The sequence below is a fragment of the Perognathus longimembris genome, chromosome 6 (assembly GCF_023159225.1).
Source record: "Perognathus longimembris pacificus isolate PPM17 chromosome 6, ASM2315922v1, whole genome shotgun sequence".
Classification (NCBI taxonomy): Eukaryota; Metazoa; Chordata; class Mammalia; order Rodentia; family Heteromyidae; genus Perognathus; species Perognathus longimembris.
Window position 1 is genome coordinate 54,719,236 of NC_063166.1, and position 18,907 is coordinate 54,738,142.

The 18,907-nt window shown below is 38.4% G+C and overlaps 1 protein-coding gene across 3 annotated transcripts in view; it reads left to right on the forward strand.

The window, feature by feature from the left end:
* Kif16b (kinesin family member 16B) overlaps window positions 1-18,907 on the forward strand; it is a 269,825-nt gene that overhangs the window by 203,957 nt on the left and 46,961 nt on the right. For all 3 annotated transcript variants that reach the window (XM_048348767.1, XM_048348768.1, XM_048348769.1), the window contains one exon: window positions 11,814-11,903. In XM_048348767.1, coding sequence (XP_048204724.1) covers window positions 11,814-11,903 — 90 coding nt within the window. The remainder of the gene's footprint in view (window positions 1-11,813; window positions 11,904-18,907) is intronic.

Consider the following 18,907-nt stretch of genomic DNA (forward strand, 5'->3'; position numbering starts at 1 on the left):
ATTTGTAGGGGATAATTCAAACATTGAATTTTTTTAGGAAAACTAACAGCCATGTAAGTGAACACCAGGAAGCTGCTATGTGAAAGGTGATAGGGGAGGTCAAGGGAAGGGAAATAGATAGATGAAGAGAGCAGAGGGAGAGAATGCATATTCTATGCATATCCCATGAAATTAAGAACATTGAGGAGAGGTGTTGGGTTGGGAAGGATGGAAGAGAATGATAAAAAAAGGTAACATTGATCAATACACATTGTACTTATAAGTTGATTTGTTGAATAGTAACTCCTTTGTACAGCTACTTCAAGGTAGTGCAAATATATTTTTTAAAAGAATACATCAGAAGACCTTACCTGAAAAAATAAATGTCAGAAAGAGGTAGGCATGACATTCCAGTCATACCAAAAACTAAAAGTGAGGTCAATTTCACAAAATGAGTTAAACGCCTTTTTAGTGGTTGCTACATCATGTAAATAAGATCTTTCCTCATCTTTTTCTTTCCAATGGATGATCTTTGGCTTATTTGGTGACAATATTGGGGCTTAAACCAAAGGGCCTTGTCCCTTAACTTTTTAAAGCTCAAGACTAGTGCTCTACCACTTGCCACAGCTCCACTTCCTGTCAGATCTTTCCTGTATCTTCTCAATCTCAGAGCCTTTATACAGTCTATAAAAGTTACCATCAACTTGACTCTGTATGGTACTTATGCTAGAATAAGTAGTGTTATCTCCTATTTTGGAGATGCTGAAACTGAACTCTGAAGTTATTTCTAGTTCCTTCAGAAAGCCAGGTTTGGGCTAGCTAAAAAGTCTTATTTGAAATAGGATTAATTCATAGTTTCCTAGAATGTTGATGTTGCTTAGCAGCCATCTATGGGCATATTTTGTCATAGCACCCTAAATTCAAACCAAGTTCACAAGCTCATGGCCCTGAAACACATTCTGTATTTGTCGATGATGTACCTGCACAGAAGTTGTTTGAATGGCTGAAGAATCTCACATTTGCCTGGGTCTCCTTCTGTCAGGAATCTTTATGATCCCAACCTCCATGCACCGTGCCCATGATATCAACAGACAGGGAATATCTCAGACTAGAATTTGACTCCTCTTTGCTTTTGCAGTGAATTGTTTTAGGGGACTAGGCTCCTACTTGAGCCCAGCTTCTTTCCCCAGATTCCAGAAACAGAATTCCTTCAGACTGCTCTGTGTCATGGGGCCCAGTGCAATGGAAAAAGAATTTCTGCTAGGTTCAAGAATTCCCTATGCTGTTTGTGGAGTGATCCAGATGACAACTATTCCTTTGTTTCCAGAAGCCCCAGGATGGGTTTTGACACCATCTTTTTTTTTTTCCATTGTGCTCACTGAGCTGCAGAGCCAAGCCCTCTCTTAGTTTCATTAGGGACAGAAAGAAGTGAACATTCCTGAAGTTTCCCTGGAGGAGCCAGAGCAGGGGCATGCTGTACTTTCCGAAGAAAATAATTTCAAATACCTCAGAGCTCTAGCCTCTCTATCACTTCTTGTAAAAATGTGCCTAAGAGCTCCAACTGCTGCCTCTTACTAAACCAAGAAAGCACAGCCCACTTGCCTGGCTTTCATTCCCAAGCTTGATGCCCATAGGACAATACCACTCAGAACACAAGACTTCTAGATTAATATAGTCTACCCCTTAAAGAAAATTGAAGGACTGGGAATATGGCCTAGTGGCAAGAGTGCTTGCCTTGTATACATGAAGCCCTGGGTTTGATTCCCCAGCACCACATATATAGAAAATGGCCAGAAGTGGTGCTGTTGCTCATGTGGCAGAGTGCTAGCCTTGAGCAAAAAGAAGCCAGCGACAGTGCTCAGGCCCTGAGTCCAAGGCCCAGGACTGTCAAGGAAGGAAGGAAGAGGAAAAGAAAATTGAAGGAGTGCATTTCCGTTTCTTTGTGTGTCATTTTGGAGCCTTACACATATCTATTCTTATCCCCAAGTTCTGTATCAGTTTGTCTTGAAGTCAGTGGAATATTCTTTCCAAAAGGAATTGAATAAATGACATTTTTCTTTCTTTGCCCTCATCCTTATCTCCCCCATGCCTACTTGCTAAAAACTTTGAACAGTTATAGATAAGTCAAAAAAGGATGAAAATTCAGGTCATTCTATAGCCCACAGTTCAAGGAAAGAGAATTGGGAAATGTCATTGAAAAGCTTTTATGAAAAAGAGCCTGAACTGTACTATCTTCATTATTCCTTCATTTTTTAAACTCGAATACATTAAGATACTGAAGAAAATAAAACAGTTTGTAGGTTCAAAGGACAGCTAAATGAGGGAAGAGAAGCACATGCAGAATAATAGGAGGCGGAGGACAAGGGATATAGAGAGAGGTAATCAAGAAGACCGAAAATAGGCTTATGTTGTTATCCCTTGTGAGATGGGAGGGGGCAAGATTTCAATGAGTAGAGAGGAGAGAGAGGAAGTATTCTAGACATTTATTGGGAACACTGAGGGCAAAGGTCGGTGATGTTTGGGGCATAGGAATTTGAGGTTGACACTGGAAATGGGTTCTTCTTTCAGGTGGAAAAAATTAGGAAAATTAAGGGAAGATGGAAATGAGTTTTAATGAGAGGAGATTGAATGTAGTAACAGCATTGCTTGAAAGGCACCAGAGGAGTTGAGTGACCCTAATCACGCCAGGAAAACAAGATCATTGTGAGGGTTGGATTTTGAAATACTCATCACTGTAATTTGGAAGGATTTTCAAAGAGGAGTGACTATGCTGAGTTAAATTAATACACACTTATCTAACTGCAGTCTGCCTTCCTTGGGGACTCCCTGCAGCCGTGCTGGGCAGCACAAGGGAGAGAATAGGGGCACCATGGGCTGCCTGATTTGGGGAATTATTCTGAAGTACCCCACCAGAAGGTTGAAGGACTCGGGAATTTTTTTTCTTAAACTTTTTTCTTTATTGTCAAAGTATGCTACAGATGGGTTACAGATTCATATGTAAGGCAGTGAGTAAGGCTTGTTCAACTTGTTACCTCCTCCCTCATTTCCCTCCTCCCCCTCCCCCTTTCCCTCTCCCCCCAAGAGTTGTGCAGTTGGTTTACACCAAATGGTTTTGTAAGTATTGCTTTTGGAATGGTTTGTCTTTTTGTCCTTTGTCTCTCAATTTTCATATTCACTTTCCCTTCCCCAGTTCTAATACCCATATAAACAGTATCCAGGATATTCGGATGAGATATAGATGGTAGTGGGGGTACAACCACAGGAAGGGAATACAAGAGAAACAAAGCTAAACAAAACAGACAAGAACAAAAAAAATACAAAAGGTATGGTTTCACATGGCATATTTAAAATAATTACAACAGTGGTATAACTCTTGTTTCCGAAATGTGGAGTTCATTTCACTTGGCATCATCTTTTGTGATCATATGGGTGTAGCTATTGGGGTATTTTGATCTTCTACCATGACTAGCCTAATCATGTACTAGCTATTCCCTATGAGGGACACCATAGGGTTTATGTTTCTTTGGGTCTTGGTCACTTAATATGATTTCTAATTTTGAGGTACTGTTCTTTTAGTGACTGAGAGTCCAGCCTGGGCCTATGGATGAGTGACCCAGAAGGAAAAAGGTGAGCTGGCTGACCAGCTGGCTGCCCTGAAGACGGCCAGCATGCTAGCAGACTTGGATTCCAGGGGTGCACGTGCCTGCTAGAAACCAGGAAGTGATGATGCTGTCAGTCTTTGATGTCAGATTTGGTGGTCTAGGAGTCAGATCAGAAGAAGGAATAATCAGATGTCAGGCTACAATTTTTACAAGACATAGTTTTGATATTGGCTTCATTTGCCACCCCTGGCTTAGTTCTGTGCACATCACTTGTCTGAAGAGTTTTTTTTTTTTTTTTTTTGGCCAGTCCTGGGCCTTGACTCAGGGCCTGAGCACTGTCCCTGGCTTCTTCTTGCTCAAGGCTAGCACTCTGCCACTTGAGCCACAGCACCACTTCTGGCCATTTTCTGTATATGTGGTGCTGGGGAATTGAACCCAGGGCCTCATGTATACGAGGCAAGCACTCTTGCCACTAGGCCATATCCCCAGCCCTGAAGAGATTTTAATTAAGCCTATTGCACTAATGCCTGCTACTCTCCACACCCATACATTTAGAATAGACTCCATATTTCCTCAGATATTAGAACATGGAGTATAATTAACAAATTAGATTCTACCCATGTGGACTTATCTTTCTCCAGCCACCTGACCTTTTTCTTCTATATTGGGACTTGAAGCCAGGGCATGTGATTGGTAAGAATTCTACTAATTACTAATGGTTAATTCTGCTAATTACTGTTAAACTGCAGTCCTAATATACCTAAATATTTTTAATCGCACACACACACACACACACACACACACACCTACACACCTATCAGTAAAAAAAATGTGCTGAGGTACAGCCAATATAACTTTTTTTAGTGTATAATAGGCACTAAATGTACTTTTTATTGTAACATCCTTTCAAAGTAGAAAAATAAGAGAAAAATAAATATAAAATCCCAATAGTTTCTTTCCACACCTTTTACTTCTTTTACTATGGTAGACCACCAGCTAGGAGAATATGCATTAACTGTTGTGTATATGGTATCTGATTAGATTTTAATTATTTTTGTGACAGTCTTGGAGCTTGAACTCAGGACATGAATGCTGTCCTTAAGCTTTTAAATTTTTTTTTCATTTTTGTTCAAGGCTAGTGCTTTTTCACTTGAGCCACACCGCCATTTCCAACTTTTTGGTGGTTAGTGTCTTATAGTCTTTCCTGCCTTGGCTGGCTTTGAACCACGATCCTCAGATCTCAGCTTCCTGAGCAGCTAGGATTATAGGTGTGAGCCACAAACCCGGAGAGATTTTAATTAAATTCTAACAGTGTTTGTTGTTGTACACATACATTTAATAAATTTAATTTTCCTTAAGTATATTCATGATTATGTTACTGAGAATTTATTTTGCAAAAATATGAACAACATTTTTAACATGTATTAGGTTAGTATCAATCATACATTTCAAACTATTCCTAAATAAGAAATGAATATATATGTTCAAGGTAAGTGTTGTTAAAAAACAGATGCTACAAAGAGAACTCTTTAACAATGAGTGTTTAATTTGAGGCTTCTTAGAGTAGTTTTCTTTGGATGTAAAACTGTAGAACCTGCCCTTTATTCAGGTAGGACATACATAAGCAAATATATAGTTGGGACAAATCTTAAGCCTGACAATCCTTAAACCAGCAAAACATGTATAGAACATAAATTTGTGGGAAGCACTCAATTGAGAATTGTTTATAAGTAAATGTAGTCCATCTTTTAGACATATTTATGACATTTAAGTTGCATTTGATCACTTTATGACCTAGGAAAGATGGATTTGTATCAGCAAAACCATTCAGAGAGAGAAAAGTAATGAATTTGCTTTCTCAATGATATGCAGTAATGCTGCCTTGCATCCTCAACTTTAAAGAAAATAACAGACTGTTTAGGCCTGATTTATTTATTCTATGGACCTGATGATTTTTCTCTCTTCATCCTCATCCCATCCTATGCCCAGTTTTAATTTGGAGTATAAATAAACATACCATAGATATTATGCATTTTTGCATATTTTTTATTCCAAACTTCACATGAATCAAACAGCAGCTCTAAATGCAGTGTCTTTCCATTACACAAAAGAGATGTATTCACTTTTCTGCAGAGATCACATAGCTGTTTGTCTTACTTGCTATGTATTAGTTGTTGCTAATAATCTTCACTATCCTCATTGTCAGAGTCCTGTTTACATGTTAGTGGATAATGCAAGACTTAATTAATCTATCCGTATATTTAACTTAATCCTTTTATTTAACCTGAGCTTAGGAATAAATCTCAAGGTTGAAGCCTTTGAAAAATCTCTCTATTGCTTTAATAAAAACTTTTATTACAAATCTCCTGAGAACGGACTATGTTTTTAGTATAATTTTTTTAAAGTCTGAGCCAGGCAGGAGGTGTATACCTATAATCCCAGCACTTGGCTGTGGTAGCGAGATCTTGAGTTGAAAACCAGCCAAGGCTACATAGTAAGTCCATCTCAAAAAACTAAGAAAAAAGATCATATTACAGTGAAAAATTTAGATAATATTTGCTTCAGATGAACCTCAAAGAAATCACCAGAACAATGTAACTATAGCCAGTTCTCCATACTAACTAAACCGAGTCAAACATTAATTCTTCAGTGATTTGAAAATGAAAATAATCTCTACAATGAGAGCCCATCCACCTTCACCCCCAGTTAATATTTGTAATATGTGACTGATAATGATGATGTGAAGCTACATGCTATGGAACCACGCATGGGGGTGGGGGGAGTATGTAATTTTTCCAAAGAGGATGTAAAAGAATGGAAAGACTTAGAAAAAAATCATACTAAATGAAGTGAGCCAGACCCAAAGAAACATAAACCCTATGGTTTATGAGAGAGCTAATTGGTAATAATTAGTATATGTCTAGGATAGTCCTAGTAGATGACCACAATAGCTCACTAGCCATGCATATATGATCACATAAGATGACCCTAAGCAAAATGATCTCCAAAATATGGAAACAAGTGGTTTATCATTGGTGTTGGTATTTTCAACATACTATATGAAATTATTTCTTTTTTCTTCAGTTCATTTCTCTTTGATTTAGCCCCTGTTGTCACTGTATTTGATTCTGATACCCTGGTATGAACGTATTTTATATACGTTCGTGTGAATTAGGGAAGGAAAGGGGAACATCAAAATGGTGAGACAAAGGATAAAAGGTGAATCAATGCAACAGCAATACTTACAAGACAATATGTTGCAAACTAACTGTACAGTGGGGGAGGGGGCTCAAGAGGCGGGAAGGTGGGAGAAAAGTGAGGGAGGGGGAACAAGTTTGACAGGAAATAACTGTAACCCCTCTGTATATCACCTTGACAATAAAAAGAAAAGTTTTCTGCAATGTGATATTTTTTAAGTAGCAGGATATAGGATTAGATGTATAGCATGAAGTTAGCTGGGAAAGGGCCCCAAGTGCCTTACTTGAGGACTTTGGCCTTGAGAGAATGATGAGACGTGGCTATCTAATTTTGGAGGAGCAACACTTTGTGGTGGCATACATCAAGGCTGCTGAGATGCCACCTGACATCAGAATCCCCCAGTAGTGAAATGAGGCTCTTACAACCTGCTCAGTTACTAATTCAGTAGATGTGTGTGAGACCCCTGTACGTGCATTTCTAACTAGTTCTTGAGTGAAGCAGATTCTGCTGGTCAGTCATTATGCTTTGAGAACAATATAAATTAGAAAGTAAACTGAAATATTGAAGTAGATTCATTGAGATATGTATATGAAGTTACAAAAACATCAAAAATGTCTTTACCCATGATATGCCAATGATTTTTCCTTCAACATTTTTGAGAATATACTCATTCACAGTATAGAGGGTCTTCTAACTCTTAAGTTAGCTAGGACTTTTGGAGTCCTAGGTATCACAATAGTCAGAGATCGCCTGATTCAAAGGACTGTATGTTACTAAGGTTTGTATAGGCTTAACCCTGTCCATATAGGACCATTTTTCTCTCTCTTCCCAACTCCGTACATAAACCATAGCAGCATCTCACCTTTCATTACAAGCCTTGGAGATTAATATCAAGAAAAATGAAATGGGGGTGCCCATAGGTAAGGATTTTATTTTGTTATCTTGTCATCTTATGCCTAAATGCTACTGAAGTGTTAAGTAGAAAAAACAAATTAAGAAATAAAAAGTAGTGTTAAGTGGGGGAGAGGGGGGTGTAGAATAGGATAACACAGAAAGTGACAAAGTGAAAGGAGTGACAATCAAGATGCATTATATTCACAGACAGCTTTGTTGAATGGCAATTTCTTTGTACAACAACATAAAGCTAAAGATAAGAAATTAAAAAGAATAAAAGTAAGCTCTGAAAAATAAAGTGACTTTCAAACAAATATTTGAAGGAAACAAGAGAACTCATATGAACACTCAAATTGCAGAGAATTCTAGAAATAGGTCAGTGCATACACACCCCCTGAGACCATACTTGCTATGTACATACATGTTTGTTCTATTTTATGAAAGCAAAGAATTGAGAGTGAATGGAGGGAAGAGTGGTTGGTGAAATGTTTAAAGAGGAGATGGATCAGAAAAATGTTTGCAGGTCAGTGAAGGAACTTTTGAGATCTGAGCAAAGAAATGGCCTTGTGACTTAATTTTGTACAAGATCACTTTTTGGGGGAAAAAAATGAGGGATGCAGTGAGAAAGAGGGACAAGAGCATACGCGGGCTATTGATGAGGCTGTTGAAAGAATCTAGACAAAGATGATGGTTCTTAGAGGGTGATGCTTAGTGCTGGTTAGAAATGGCCAGAGACTTGGATTGTGAACATTTGGCAGGGAGGATTTGCCAACTGACTGGAGGTGAAGAAAGGAGCATTGAGAGTGACATGTTTCTTGATTGACTGAGAAGAATGGTGTTATCATTTGGTTAGATGGCGAAAGGGATTGTGTTTGGATAAAATTAATTTGGGTAAGTGTACCATGTTGTATATGGCACATATTAGATGTCTACAGATGTCTACATGGCCATGTATATATATATATATATGCATACATATACATGTGTGTATGTGCATACATATATGTGTGTGTATGTGCATACATATGAGTCTGTGCTCAGGGAAATAAGACCATTCAAGCAGTCCTAGCATGCAAATCTGAGCTATGAGATGGAATACCATCATTGAAGGCAAAAAATAAAATATGTTCAAGGATTACACCTGGGACATGTTGATGTTTAGAGGTTAGTGAAATGAGAAATCTCAGCAAACAGAAATACTGTAAGAGTATAGCAACCTGGAAACCAAGTGAAGAATAAGATGTTAGTAAGAGAGAGTTATTTTCTATGTCAAGTCATTCTCATAGGTTAAATAAGATCAAGACCAATAATCCATAAATTTGGAGGTAAGGAGACCATTGATGACTTTGTGAAGTGTATGTTGGTGGATTGCTGAGCAGGTTGTAGTAAATTCCAAGGATAATGGGAAGAAGTTGATAGTGCTATGAATAAACATTGTAAAGGAGTTTCATGTTAATGGGAAGGACAAAATAGAGAACTTAGCCTGAACTGGGAGCACTACTATATCTCTTGAATTAGAACATAAGAGATGGGGGCTGGGGATGTGGCCTAGTGGCAAGAGTGCTTGCCTTGTATACATGAGGCCCTGGGTTTCGATTCCCCAGCACCACATATACAGAAAATGGCCAGAAGTGGTGCTGTGGCTCAAGTGGCAGAGTGCTAGTAGCCTTGAGCAAGAAAAAGCCAGGGACAGTACTCAGGCCCTGAGTCCAAGGCCCAGGACTGGCCAAAAAAAAAAAAAGAACATAAAAGATGATGGACAGACCAGATAGTTGGTACATCAGTGACCTGGCCAGTGAGCTTGTGAAATTTTCTGCTGATAGTTTCTCTTAGAGAAGCTGCTGTGAAAGTGGCTTTGTAATGGAGAGCCAGCTTTTCAGTCAGAGTAGCGATGAAGTAGCTCCTGGGAGGGCCTGAGGAACTAAGGGATACTGCTGATGAGAGAGTACAAGATATACCATAGCAAGACTTCAGGAGAAGGAAAGAACTGGGACATTGGAATCTCAGGCACTGGGGAAAACTAGGATCTTGCCTGCGAGATATCCTGCATATAGATGAGGTCCCATTGATTGTCTGAGTTCTGACAGCACAGCCACATGGGAAGGCAGAAGGCCTATTCCGTTCCATCTCTCTCAGGCCTCTCATTCCTATCCAGCTAGTTTTTGTATTATATCGCCTAGAGGAAGGCTCACCCTTTGGAATATGCAGGCTTGGCCCCCTATACCTATTGCTCTGTGTGGTTTGTTGGGAAAGGAACTGAGAAGAAGACAAACCAGCTTTGCTGCCCCAAGTTGGGACCCTTGAAAACTTAGCATAGCTGCACAGCACCTACACCATTGTTTGCTTAACAATTTTTGTGTAAATCCACTCACTTTTTTTGTCTCTTATGGCAATTATCTTTTTCAAGGAAATTCCTAAACCTGCCACAATTGAAAGGTTATTGTGCAAAATGAATGCAGAGTCAGAATGATAGAAATAAAAAACAGGCGTCCTTATATATCACCAAACTCATCTCATTTCCTCTTTGGAAAATAAGTGAAATGGACAAAGGCTGTGATTCAAGACTTGTTCCTCCCTTAAGTGGTTGCTAGCCGGGGTCTTCTCCCACTATTGCCTGTCATTTCCCACTGATGCCACAGGAGAATCCATCTGAACTATGTATTTGAGAAGGGCATTTCTCTGATGGGCAGGTAAAGATTTCCCAAACAGGGATATGGCCTATGCAAAGACCCCCTGGTGGGAGAGAAAGTATGTTCAGGAAGTGCAGCAGGAGAGAAGACAGATGATGCAAGAGAGGCCTTAAAGAGAAGCTGCAGGCAATTGTGCCAGGTTAAAGATTTAGACCTTTTCTTTAATTAAAAAAAAATTATTGTAAAGATGATGTACAGAGGCATTACATGACTCAAGAAATAAATACATTTCCTTGTGAACAGCATCACCTACTCATTCTTCCCCTCCCAAGTTTGCTTTGCACCAGCTTGTATAGTTCATTTCCCACATATTGTCTAGTGAGTTTCATTGATGAATTGGTCATCCTTTGTCCCACTGTTTCTGTGCTTCCCTTTCCCCTCCCCAAATCTGATAAATTTATATACAAGATTCCTAGGAGCAGTGCAAAGCTGCTGAGGGTTCTTCAGGAGGGAGGGGAAATGAGCAGATTTGAATTTGTAAAGATCCTGTAAGAGTGGGTCTAGGGAAGGAACAAATGCGGAAGAGTCTCCAGCAAAACCAACACAAAACCTAATGGATGAGAAAACAAAAGGTAAAGATAGCAAAGGATGGAAGACAGTGTACCCAGAAAAGCTTGGGACCCTGTGTTTGTTCAGACATAAGGAAGTAAAGAGAAGAAGTTGAGAAGCTGGCAAGGAGTGGTAGGTGGTGAAATGCATGGAGATGGGCAACACCAAAGTCAAGATGGGAGTTGAATTAGAGGTTCCTATCTTCAAGTTGGGTCCATGAGTCTATAGCTCAGAATAGTGTGAAATAGAGAACTAGGAATTCAAGACTTACAAGCCGGTGTGGCTTTAGATGGGATTAGAAAGGCCGATGTGGTCCACCTAACCTCTCAGGGTCTCTGATGAGCTTACATGTTACAGAGCTTTTACCCTAGGCACGCAATGAAAGGCTACATCTGTAATTCTCAGATAGTATATAACTACTAGCAGTCACAGGGGCCCATTATTATTATTATTATTATTATTATTTTATTTTCTTCTGTTTGTCCTCTTTCCTCCTCTGTCTTCCCTATGCTTTTTTCTCTTGATTCCCCCTCCCTTTGTGTTCACCATGGTGGTCTGTGTAGACCTACACTTAGTATTTTGGATAGGCACACCACCGTTCCAAAAAGGTCACCTTGTGTTGTTTCTCTTCTATGCCCCAAGTAGTTAATATCATGACCAACTAGCTCTCACTTACATAAGCATGTACTGCTTATAGCAAGGTGTAGGAGCTGAAGATGCAGATCTAATAGAGTACAAATATTATTTATAGGTCATATTTATGCAGCTAGATTAATGTTTTCAATTCTGCAGATTTTTCCCTGGCTAATCACTTTTAATTTAATTTTTAAATTATGTTTTTAGATTTTTAGTTACTTTTTCTTTTAATTAATGCTGATTCATTTTTTCCCTTTCTTAATAGATTACTGTCCTAGATGAGACATGGACCGTATTCAGGCGTTACAGTCGTTTCCGAGAAATGCATAAAACATTGAAGTTAAAGTATGCAGAGGTAAATTATGAAATTATTATATCCAATTGAGAACATGCATTTTATAAAATAAATGAGCTGCTTGCATTAGCAATGTACTCCCTCCTTTCTTCTCTCTCCCCACCCACCAGTATTAGCTTCTATCACCAAGTTTTATTTCAATTACTCATGTATCAAATATAGCTCTTAAAATTTTATCATTTGTTCTGTTTCTCTTCTACATAGACTTTTCTGAATGCAAGATTTAAAAAGTGATAGTAAAATGACAATAAAGGAAGTCCATGCTGAAACTACAAGTGGTAGAACAATTGCCTAGCATGCTTGAGGCTCTAAGTGCAATCCTCAAAACTGTCCAAAATAAGTTATTCCATCCTTTTTATCAATTTTATGAACATTTTAAAAATGAATATTTACCCACTAAGATGTACTGAAATATAGTATTAAATGTCTTAGTGTAAATCTGACCTTTGATCATAAACATGCTGTTAACTTGCACTTAATCAGAAATTATATTGTTAAAGCTAAATACTCATGGTTCATGCCTATAATCCTAGCACTCAGGAGACTAAGAGCTAAAGATTGTGGTTTGGAGTCAGCCTGAGTGGACAAATCTAAGACTCTTATCTCCAGTTAACTAGTAAAAAACAAGAAGTGGAAGTGTGACTTAATTGATACAGTGTCAGTCTTGAGAAGAAAAGCTGATCAAGAGAGCAAGTCCCAGATTTCAAGTGCAAATACTGGGCACAGAAAAAGAAAAAGAAAAAATATCGTAAGAATTATTTTGCCCTCATGCACGGAGAGGTTGGTAGACAGTAAGTAATATGGCATATGAAGAAGCAAGAAAGTATGTTATGTATCAGGTCAGATGTGCCAAGTGTGTTGACACAGTAAAAATCTTTTCCTTTTAGGACAAATACCTGACAAATGATCACTTTAAAATAATTGTAATTTTTAATAAATGTGTATTTATGATATGGTGATAGTGATGATTTTACTTTCACTAAAGGAATCAGAGTATAGGTTCAGCTGTTAGGAAACATTAAGTTGAAATGACTGCAAATAATCTACTCAATTTACTTTCAATAATATTGTTTTCCAGCACTGTTTTTATAGTTTGTTATGACATCCTAAAAAAATACTTTTTTCAGAAATTTTTCTTTGATTTGTTCACAAACTCTGTCCTCTCTTGCCTGATATGCAATACAGAGAACAATTCCTGTTTTAAAAGTGTTTATTTATTACTAAAGCAATTCTTTGATGGGAGAACCTTCTTCATTCAGTTAAGAGAGTATCTTATTAAGAAATGAAAATGCTTCAGGTATGAATGATAGTTGAATATATTCAGTTCTAGGGGTAACCAAATCACACTCAAGTTGGGAAAATGGTTTCTGTAATTTGCTTTCCATGTCCCAATAAGAAATCAAGATTTTGAACACATGTTAAATGTACAGAGTATCTTGCTTTTAAATTGAGTTTTGCCACTCAATAACCATTGCTTGTAAGTTCCTACATGAGTTCTTCAAAAAATGTGTGGATTTTTCATATTATGTTAGCACTACTGAATTTCTCCAAGTAATAGATGAAAAGGCAATATATATTTGAAACAAAAATGCAAGTTATATACACACACACCATTTTAAGAATGTATTTCTGTCACATTAATTCTTTCATTAGTTTAATTCTATGCGTATTTTTCTAGATTCTGGTAATATGGTAGTGGACAAGAACATAAGTCTCTTCTCCTATATCTTAAGTTCATATGGAGAACTGACAATAAATGAAGAAAATTAACAACTAATGCTTAAGAGTAGGCATGCTGCGTTTCTGTTGCCATTTTGACTAAGAAAGCATGCGTGGGGGCTGGGAATATGGCCTAGTGGCAAGAGTGCTTGCCTCCTACACATGAAGCTCTCCGTTCGATTCCCCAGCACCACATATATGGAAAACGGCCAGAAGGGGTGCTGTGGCTCAGGTGGCAGAGTGCTAGCCTTGAGCGGGAAGAAGCCAGGGACAGGGCTCAGGCTCTGAGTTCAAGGCCCAGGACTGGCCAAAAAAAAAAAAAAGAAAAGAAAAGAAAAGAAAGCATGCGTGGCTGAAGATTTGGGTCATTTTAAGTCGTTTCAGATTTAGGATCTCTGGTAACATGGCATTCCAGTTTCAATTTGAGCCGATAGATAGTACGGGCATTTGGGAAGAATCAGTAGACATCTTTAAGTAGTATTTTTTTATTTTAAGTTTTTATTATCAAACTGAATTACAGAGAGGTTACAGTTTCAGCATTAGGCATTGGATACATTTCTTGTACTGTTTGTTACCTCATCCCTCATCCTCCCCCCTTCCCTTTCTCCCCCCTATAAGTTGTTCAGTTCATTTACTTGCAAACAGTTTTGCAAGTATTGCTTTTGTAGTTGTCTTTTTTTTAACCCTGTGTCTTAAATAAAATCCCAAAGCAAATATAAAAAAATCTATCTTTAAGGATACAATAGAAGAAATCTTACTTGCAACTAAGCACGATGGAAACCTGTAAATCATATTTCACTTATGTAAAGATATTTTGAAGAAGAAAAATACATATTATAAACACGTGGATTTCAAATGAAGAAACCCAAGCTGGCCTTCTTCATTCATTTATTCATTCACCAACTGATATTGAGCAACTCCACACTGTGAATACAGCCATGGGCAAGTCAGCTGCAATCTGGCCTGTCACGGAGCAGAGACTGTACTCAATAAACAAATAAAATTTCAAATAATATGAAGTGTCATGGAGAGACTAAAATAGGTCACTGATACTATGGTATAAAAATGACAAGTATAGTGGTAGGAGTACAGAGAATGCATAGGTTGATTATCCTGTACTTGGATCTCTTTAGTGGATGGGAAGCTACTGACAGTGTTTATCAAGGTAGCAAAGTGGTTTGATTTATACTTCTAAAGTTTTTAAATTTTTTAAAGGCCATTTTATATGGAGAATGGATAGTTGGTGCAGTAGAAAGCTTAAATGTAGAATTCTGTTTTACATATTACGTTTGAGAATACTCTTAAACCCCCAATTGGTAATACCAAGAAAATGAAAGATATATGTACCTATCATTTAGAGGAGAATTAAAAGAAGCTTCCCTTAAGACAGGGAGGAGAGCCTGCAGTCAAGAATACAAAGTATATCCTACAAAATAAAGAAAAGCAAGGGAAGGGGTGGGTTGGGCAGGATAAGTGAGCATGTAGAAAAGGGGTGATATTGATCAAGATGTGTTGTGTTCACAAATTACTTTGTTCAATGACAGCTCTTTTGAACAATTACTTAAAAATTATACATATACAAAATAAAATGCATTTAGATCAACAATAGATGAGAAGAAATGTTTTTGTTTCTGTTTAAATTTCTACCTAAGTCTGTGTTGAGACATTATATTAGTGATTTCTGCTCACAAAAGCTTGTTTTCCTAAAGACAGACTCATAATCAAAATAGCAAGATGAACAATTGCTTTTTCATATGAAGTTCAACTTCATGACTTACAGTTACTTTATCATAAAGACATAAAATGATCAGCTAGCTATAAAAGAGTACTTGACATAAGTCTATGTATGGTGCTATTGGCTAACATCTTTAATCCTAGCTACTCAAGAAAGTACAGATGATTGCTGTCTGAAGCCAGCAAGAAAGTCTACAAGACTAAGTCTTCAAAATAACCAGCAAAAAGCAGGGCTGGAAGTGTGTCTTAAATGATTGAGTACCACTCAAGCAAGCAAAGCTAGCTGAAGACCCTAAATTCAAACTTCAGTATGGGCTAAGACAAAACAAGAATCTCTGAGACCCATGTGTCCATGTGTTTCAAAGAGAACAGGATTTGAAACCCCTCAGTAAGCACCAAAAACAAGTGAAGCTGCAGTGGTACCTTGATTTTGCTTTGTGCTCATCACTGTGACTGTTTTCTGAGCACTGTTTAGCCATGAGCCCGGTTCTGAACTTACATCTCCTGTGATTTTCTAGCGCCCAGCACTGAGTATAGAGAGTGTTACAGCTATCCTGAGAAGCATGAGAGTTTGCCCCTGGTCCTACAATGAATAGGTAGAAGCTAGTGTAGAAAGCCAGACAGTTTAGTCTTATTTTCTATTTTTATACCAAAAAGAACATCAATGTTGGGGTTAACAACAACAACACCAAAAAATAGAGATCTAGATGGATCTCATTCTAGCTGGAGCACTGTCTGTTTAACATTTTCAAGGGGAAAGAAACGTAAATGTCAACTTGAATATCAGCTGTGTACTTTTCTGGAAATATGGATTTCTTTTGTGTAGCTTAGCTTCACATCATTTTTCTTGTGTATGTTGGAACTTGAGATCAATACTATAAATAGGGGCATTGTCAAATATTATTGTCATTCCTGCTCATGTTATTACCATTTCTGTCTATAATGTTAATTTTGAAATATTCAACTACTGCTAAATGGTCTATTTGGCCTAAAACCATCTCAGTGTCAGTTGACTTATTAAAGACCTGAATTTCTTCAGGAAAGACAAAGGGTTGATATGGAGTGATACTGGATGCTTCCTCTCATGTCATCCAGCTCATAGTCAAGTGGGAATGTGCTTTATTTTCCTTACTCCTTCACTAGATCATCATCTCATTATTTCTATTGGGAGGGAGGGGGGAGAATACTGTTCTTGTTCTCTTCATGGCAGGAATAATGATGATGATGATGATGATGATGATGATGATGATGATGATGCTTATAGGGCTTGAACTCAGGGCCTGGGCGCTGTCCCTGAGCTTTCACACTCAAGTCTACCACTCTACCAATTGGAGCCACAGAGCCACTTCAGTTTTCTGGTGCTTAATTGGAGATAAGAGTTTCATAGATTTTCCTGCCAAAGCTGGCATCAAACCATGATTATCAAGTCTGTCTTGAGTAGCTAGGATTACAGTTGTGAGTCATTGGTGCCTGGCAAAAATAGTGAGGTGTGTGTGTGTGTGTGTGTGTATGTGTGTGCGCGTGTGTGTATTTACCTTGTCATTAAATGACTCCAAGTTGAGAAATACTGATAAACACAGGAGAATTCAAAATATACAAAGTCTTTATGTAATGTGCTTGCCAAGGTAGACAATGGTTTGTCACCTTCACTTTTTGTCACAGTCTATAATCTTTTGGAACTTTGTCTAAAATGATGTTCTTTCACATTCCATTTGGAGTTTTCGCTTTATTCTTCTGAAAGATGCAGCCTAAGATGGTTTGATGTGACAGTGCCTTTTATGGACATTTTCTTTTTTGTTCAGTAATCTTTTTTTTTTCAAATAATAGATCACATGTTTATGCTAAAAAACTGGCCTTATTCAAAGACGTGCTATATGGACTGAAATTTTGTCTTAATGTAAGCCTCAGGAGCTAGCCATTTGCAGCTCCCACCAAAAGGTCTTAGTTCCACCTATAAAATCTGCTTCACTGGGCTTGCGCAGGCCAAACTCAGCATCTGGATTTGATGCTGAGGAAGATAGAGGACGAGGTCCACTGCTTGCTGTTAGGGCAGAGGCAAGGCAGAGGCCTCACAGCATGCTGCAGAGAGCAATCCACACAGCTCTCCAGAAGCTTTTCCTGTGGCCTCACCTCTCCAGATCTCAGTGCAGAGAGGAAAGATCCACTTTAGATGCAACCAGATCTCTCACTTCGAATTTCATGCCATCCTAGAGTAAATACCTTCCAAAATCCCTACAAAGGCTGTGGAATAATGTTATCCACAGAACCCGCCACCGTGGCTTCCCACCAGAGACTGTTATCACTTCTATCGAGAGAAGCACTTTTTTTTTTTTTTTTTTTTGGCCAGTCCTGGGCCTTGGACTCAGGGCCTGAGCACTGTCCCTGGCTTCTTCCCGCTCAAGGCTAGCACTCCGCCACTTGAGCCACAGCGCCGCTTCTGGCCGTTTTCTGTATATGTAGTGCTGGGGAATCGAACCTAGGGCCTCGTGTATCCGAGGCAGGCACTCTTGCCACTAGGCTATATCCCCAGCCCGAGAGAAGCACTTTTGATTGTGCCCATGAGCCATGTTGCTGAGTAACAAAACTGGCATATGCTTGGTTGGGTTTTCCAGAATCCTGTTGGTGGTTACTTGGGCAGTTTGCAGATGTTTGCTGCCATGTGTCTCTGAACATTCTTGAACATAACTGCATGTCTTCTGATCCACATGTAAAACTTTTTTTGTGAAGAAATGTAATTGCTTAAATGTTCTTGAGGATTTGTGAAAATCTGCACTCAGGAAAAATACACCAAAGTTGAATAGGCTGAGAGTTCCAAAGACCATTACTGTTGGAAGAAGCTCCTAAGAATTTCTTAACCATCCTTCAGCTAAATATTCCATTTCTTCCACCCCTGTTTTCTAATGTTCCTGTAGTTGTTTATGACAATACTATCACATTTTCTTATGAAGAACTGTAGAAGGTCAGTTGAAAATCCACTGGGATATTTGGCATGTACTTGGCTGGTGAACCAATTAAAGCAGTATGGAGCTGTTGGTTGTCTGAAGGAAAGAAGAAAATGAGCTTATTACAAGCAAATGAACTAATTAATTTTAAGGAAGGAGCCACAGAATTTTATAAAACTGTTGGATCTAAGGGGTTAAATGGAGGCAGAACACATGAAACTGGTCCTTTTTAAATTGAACAAGGAATAAATCTTTCATGAAAGGAAAAAGGAAACTAAATTATTTGGCCTCCTTAACTGACGAGGAAGAGATAGATGAGCTGCATGTCGAAGGGGCTGAGTTCTTTCCATGGTGCATCCCTCAGGATTCTTAAAACTGTTGTTTCATTTTTATGTATTCGTTTTCTTTAATCTTAGCAGTTTCTTCCAGATTCTAAGTAGGCTTCCTTTTTGGTTTGAATTAATTTGTCCTCTTGACATATTGGCATGTATTATGCAAGATAACAGCTCCTTCTGGTTTTCATTCTCAGCTGTCCCCTGCTGACCTGGTATGGAATCTTAATCAAATTAGACCCCGTGTTTTCAAATTCCACATCTGTCAGACGATAAT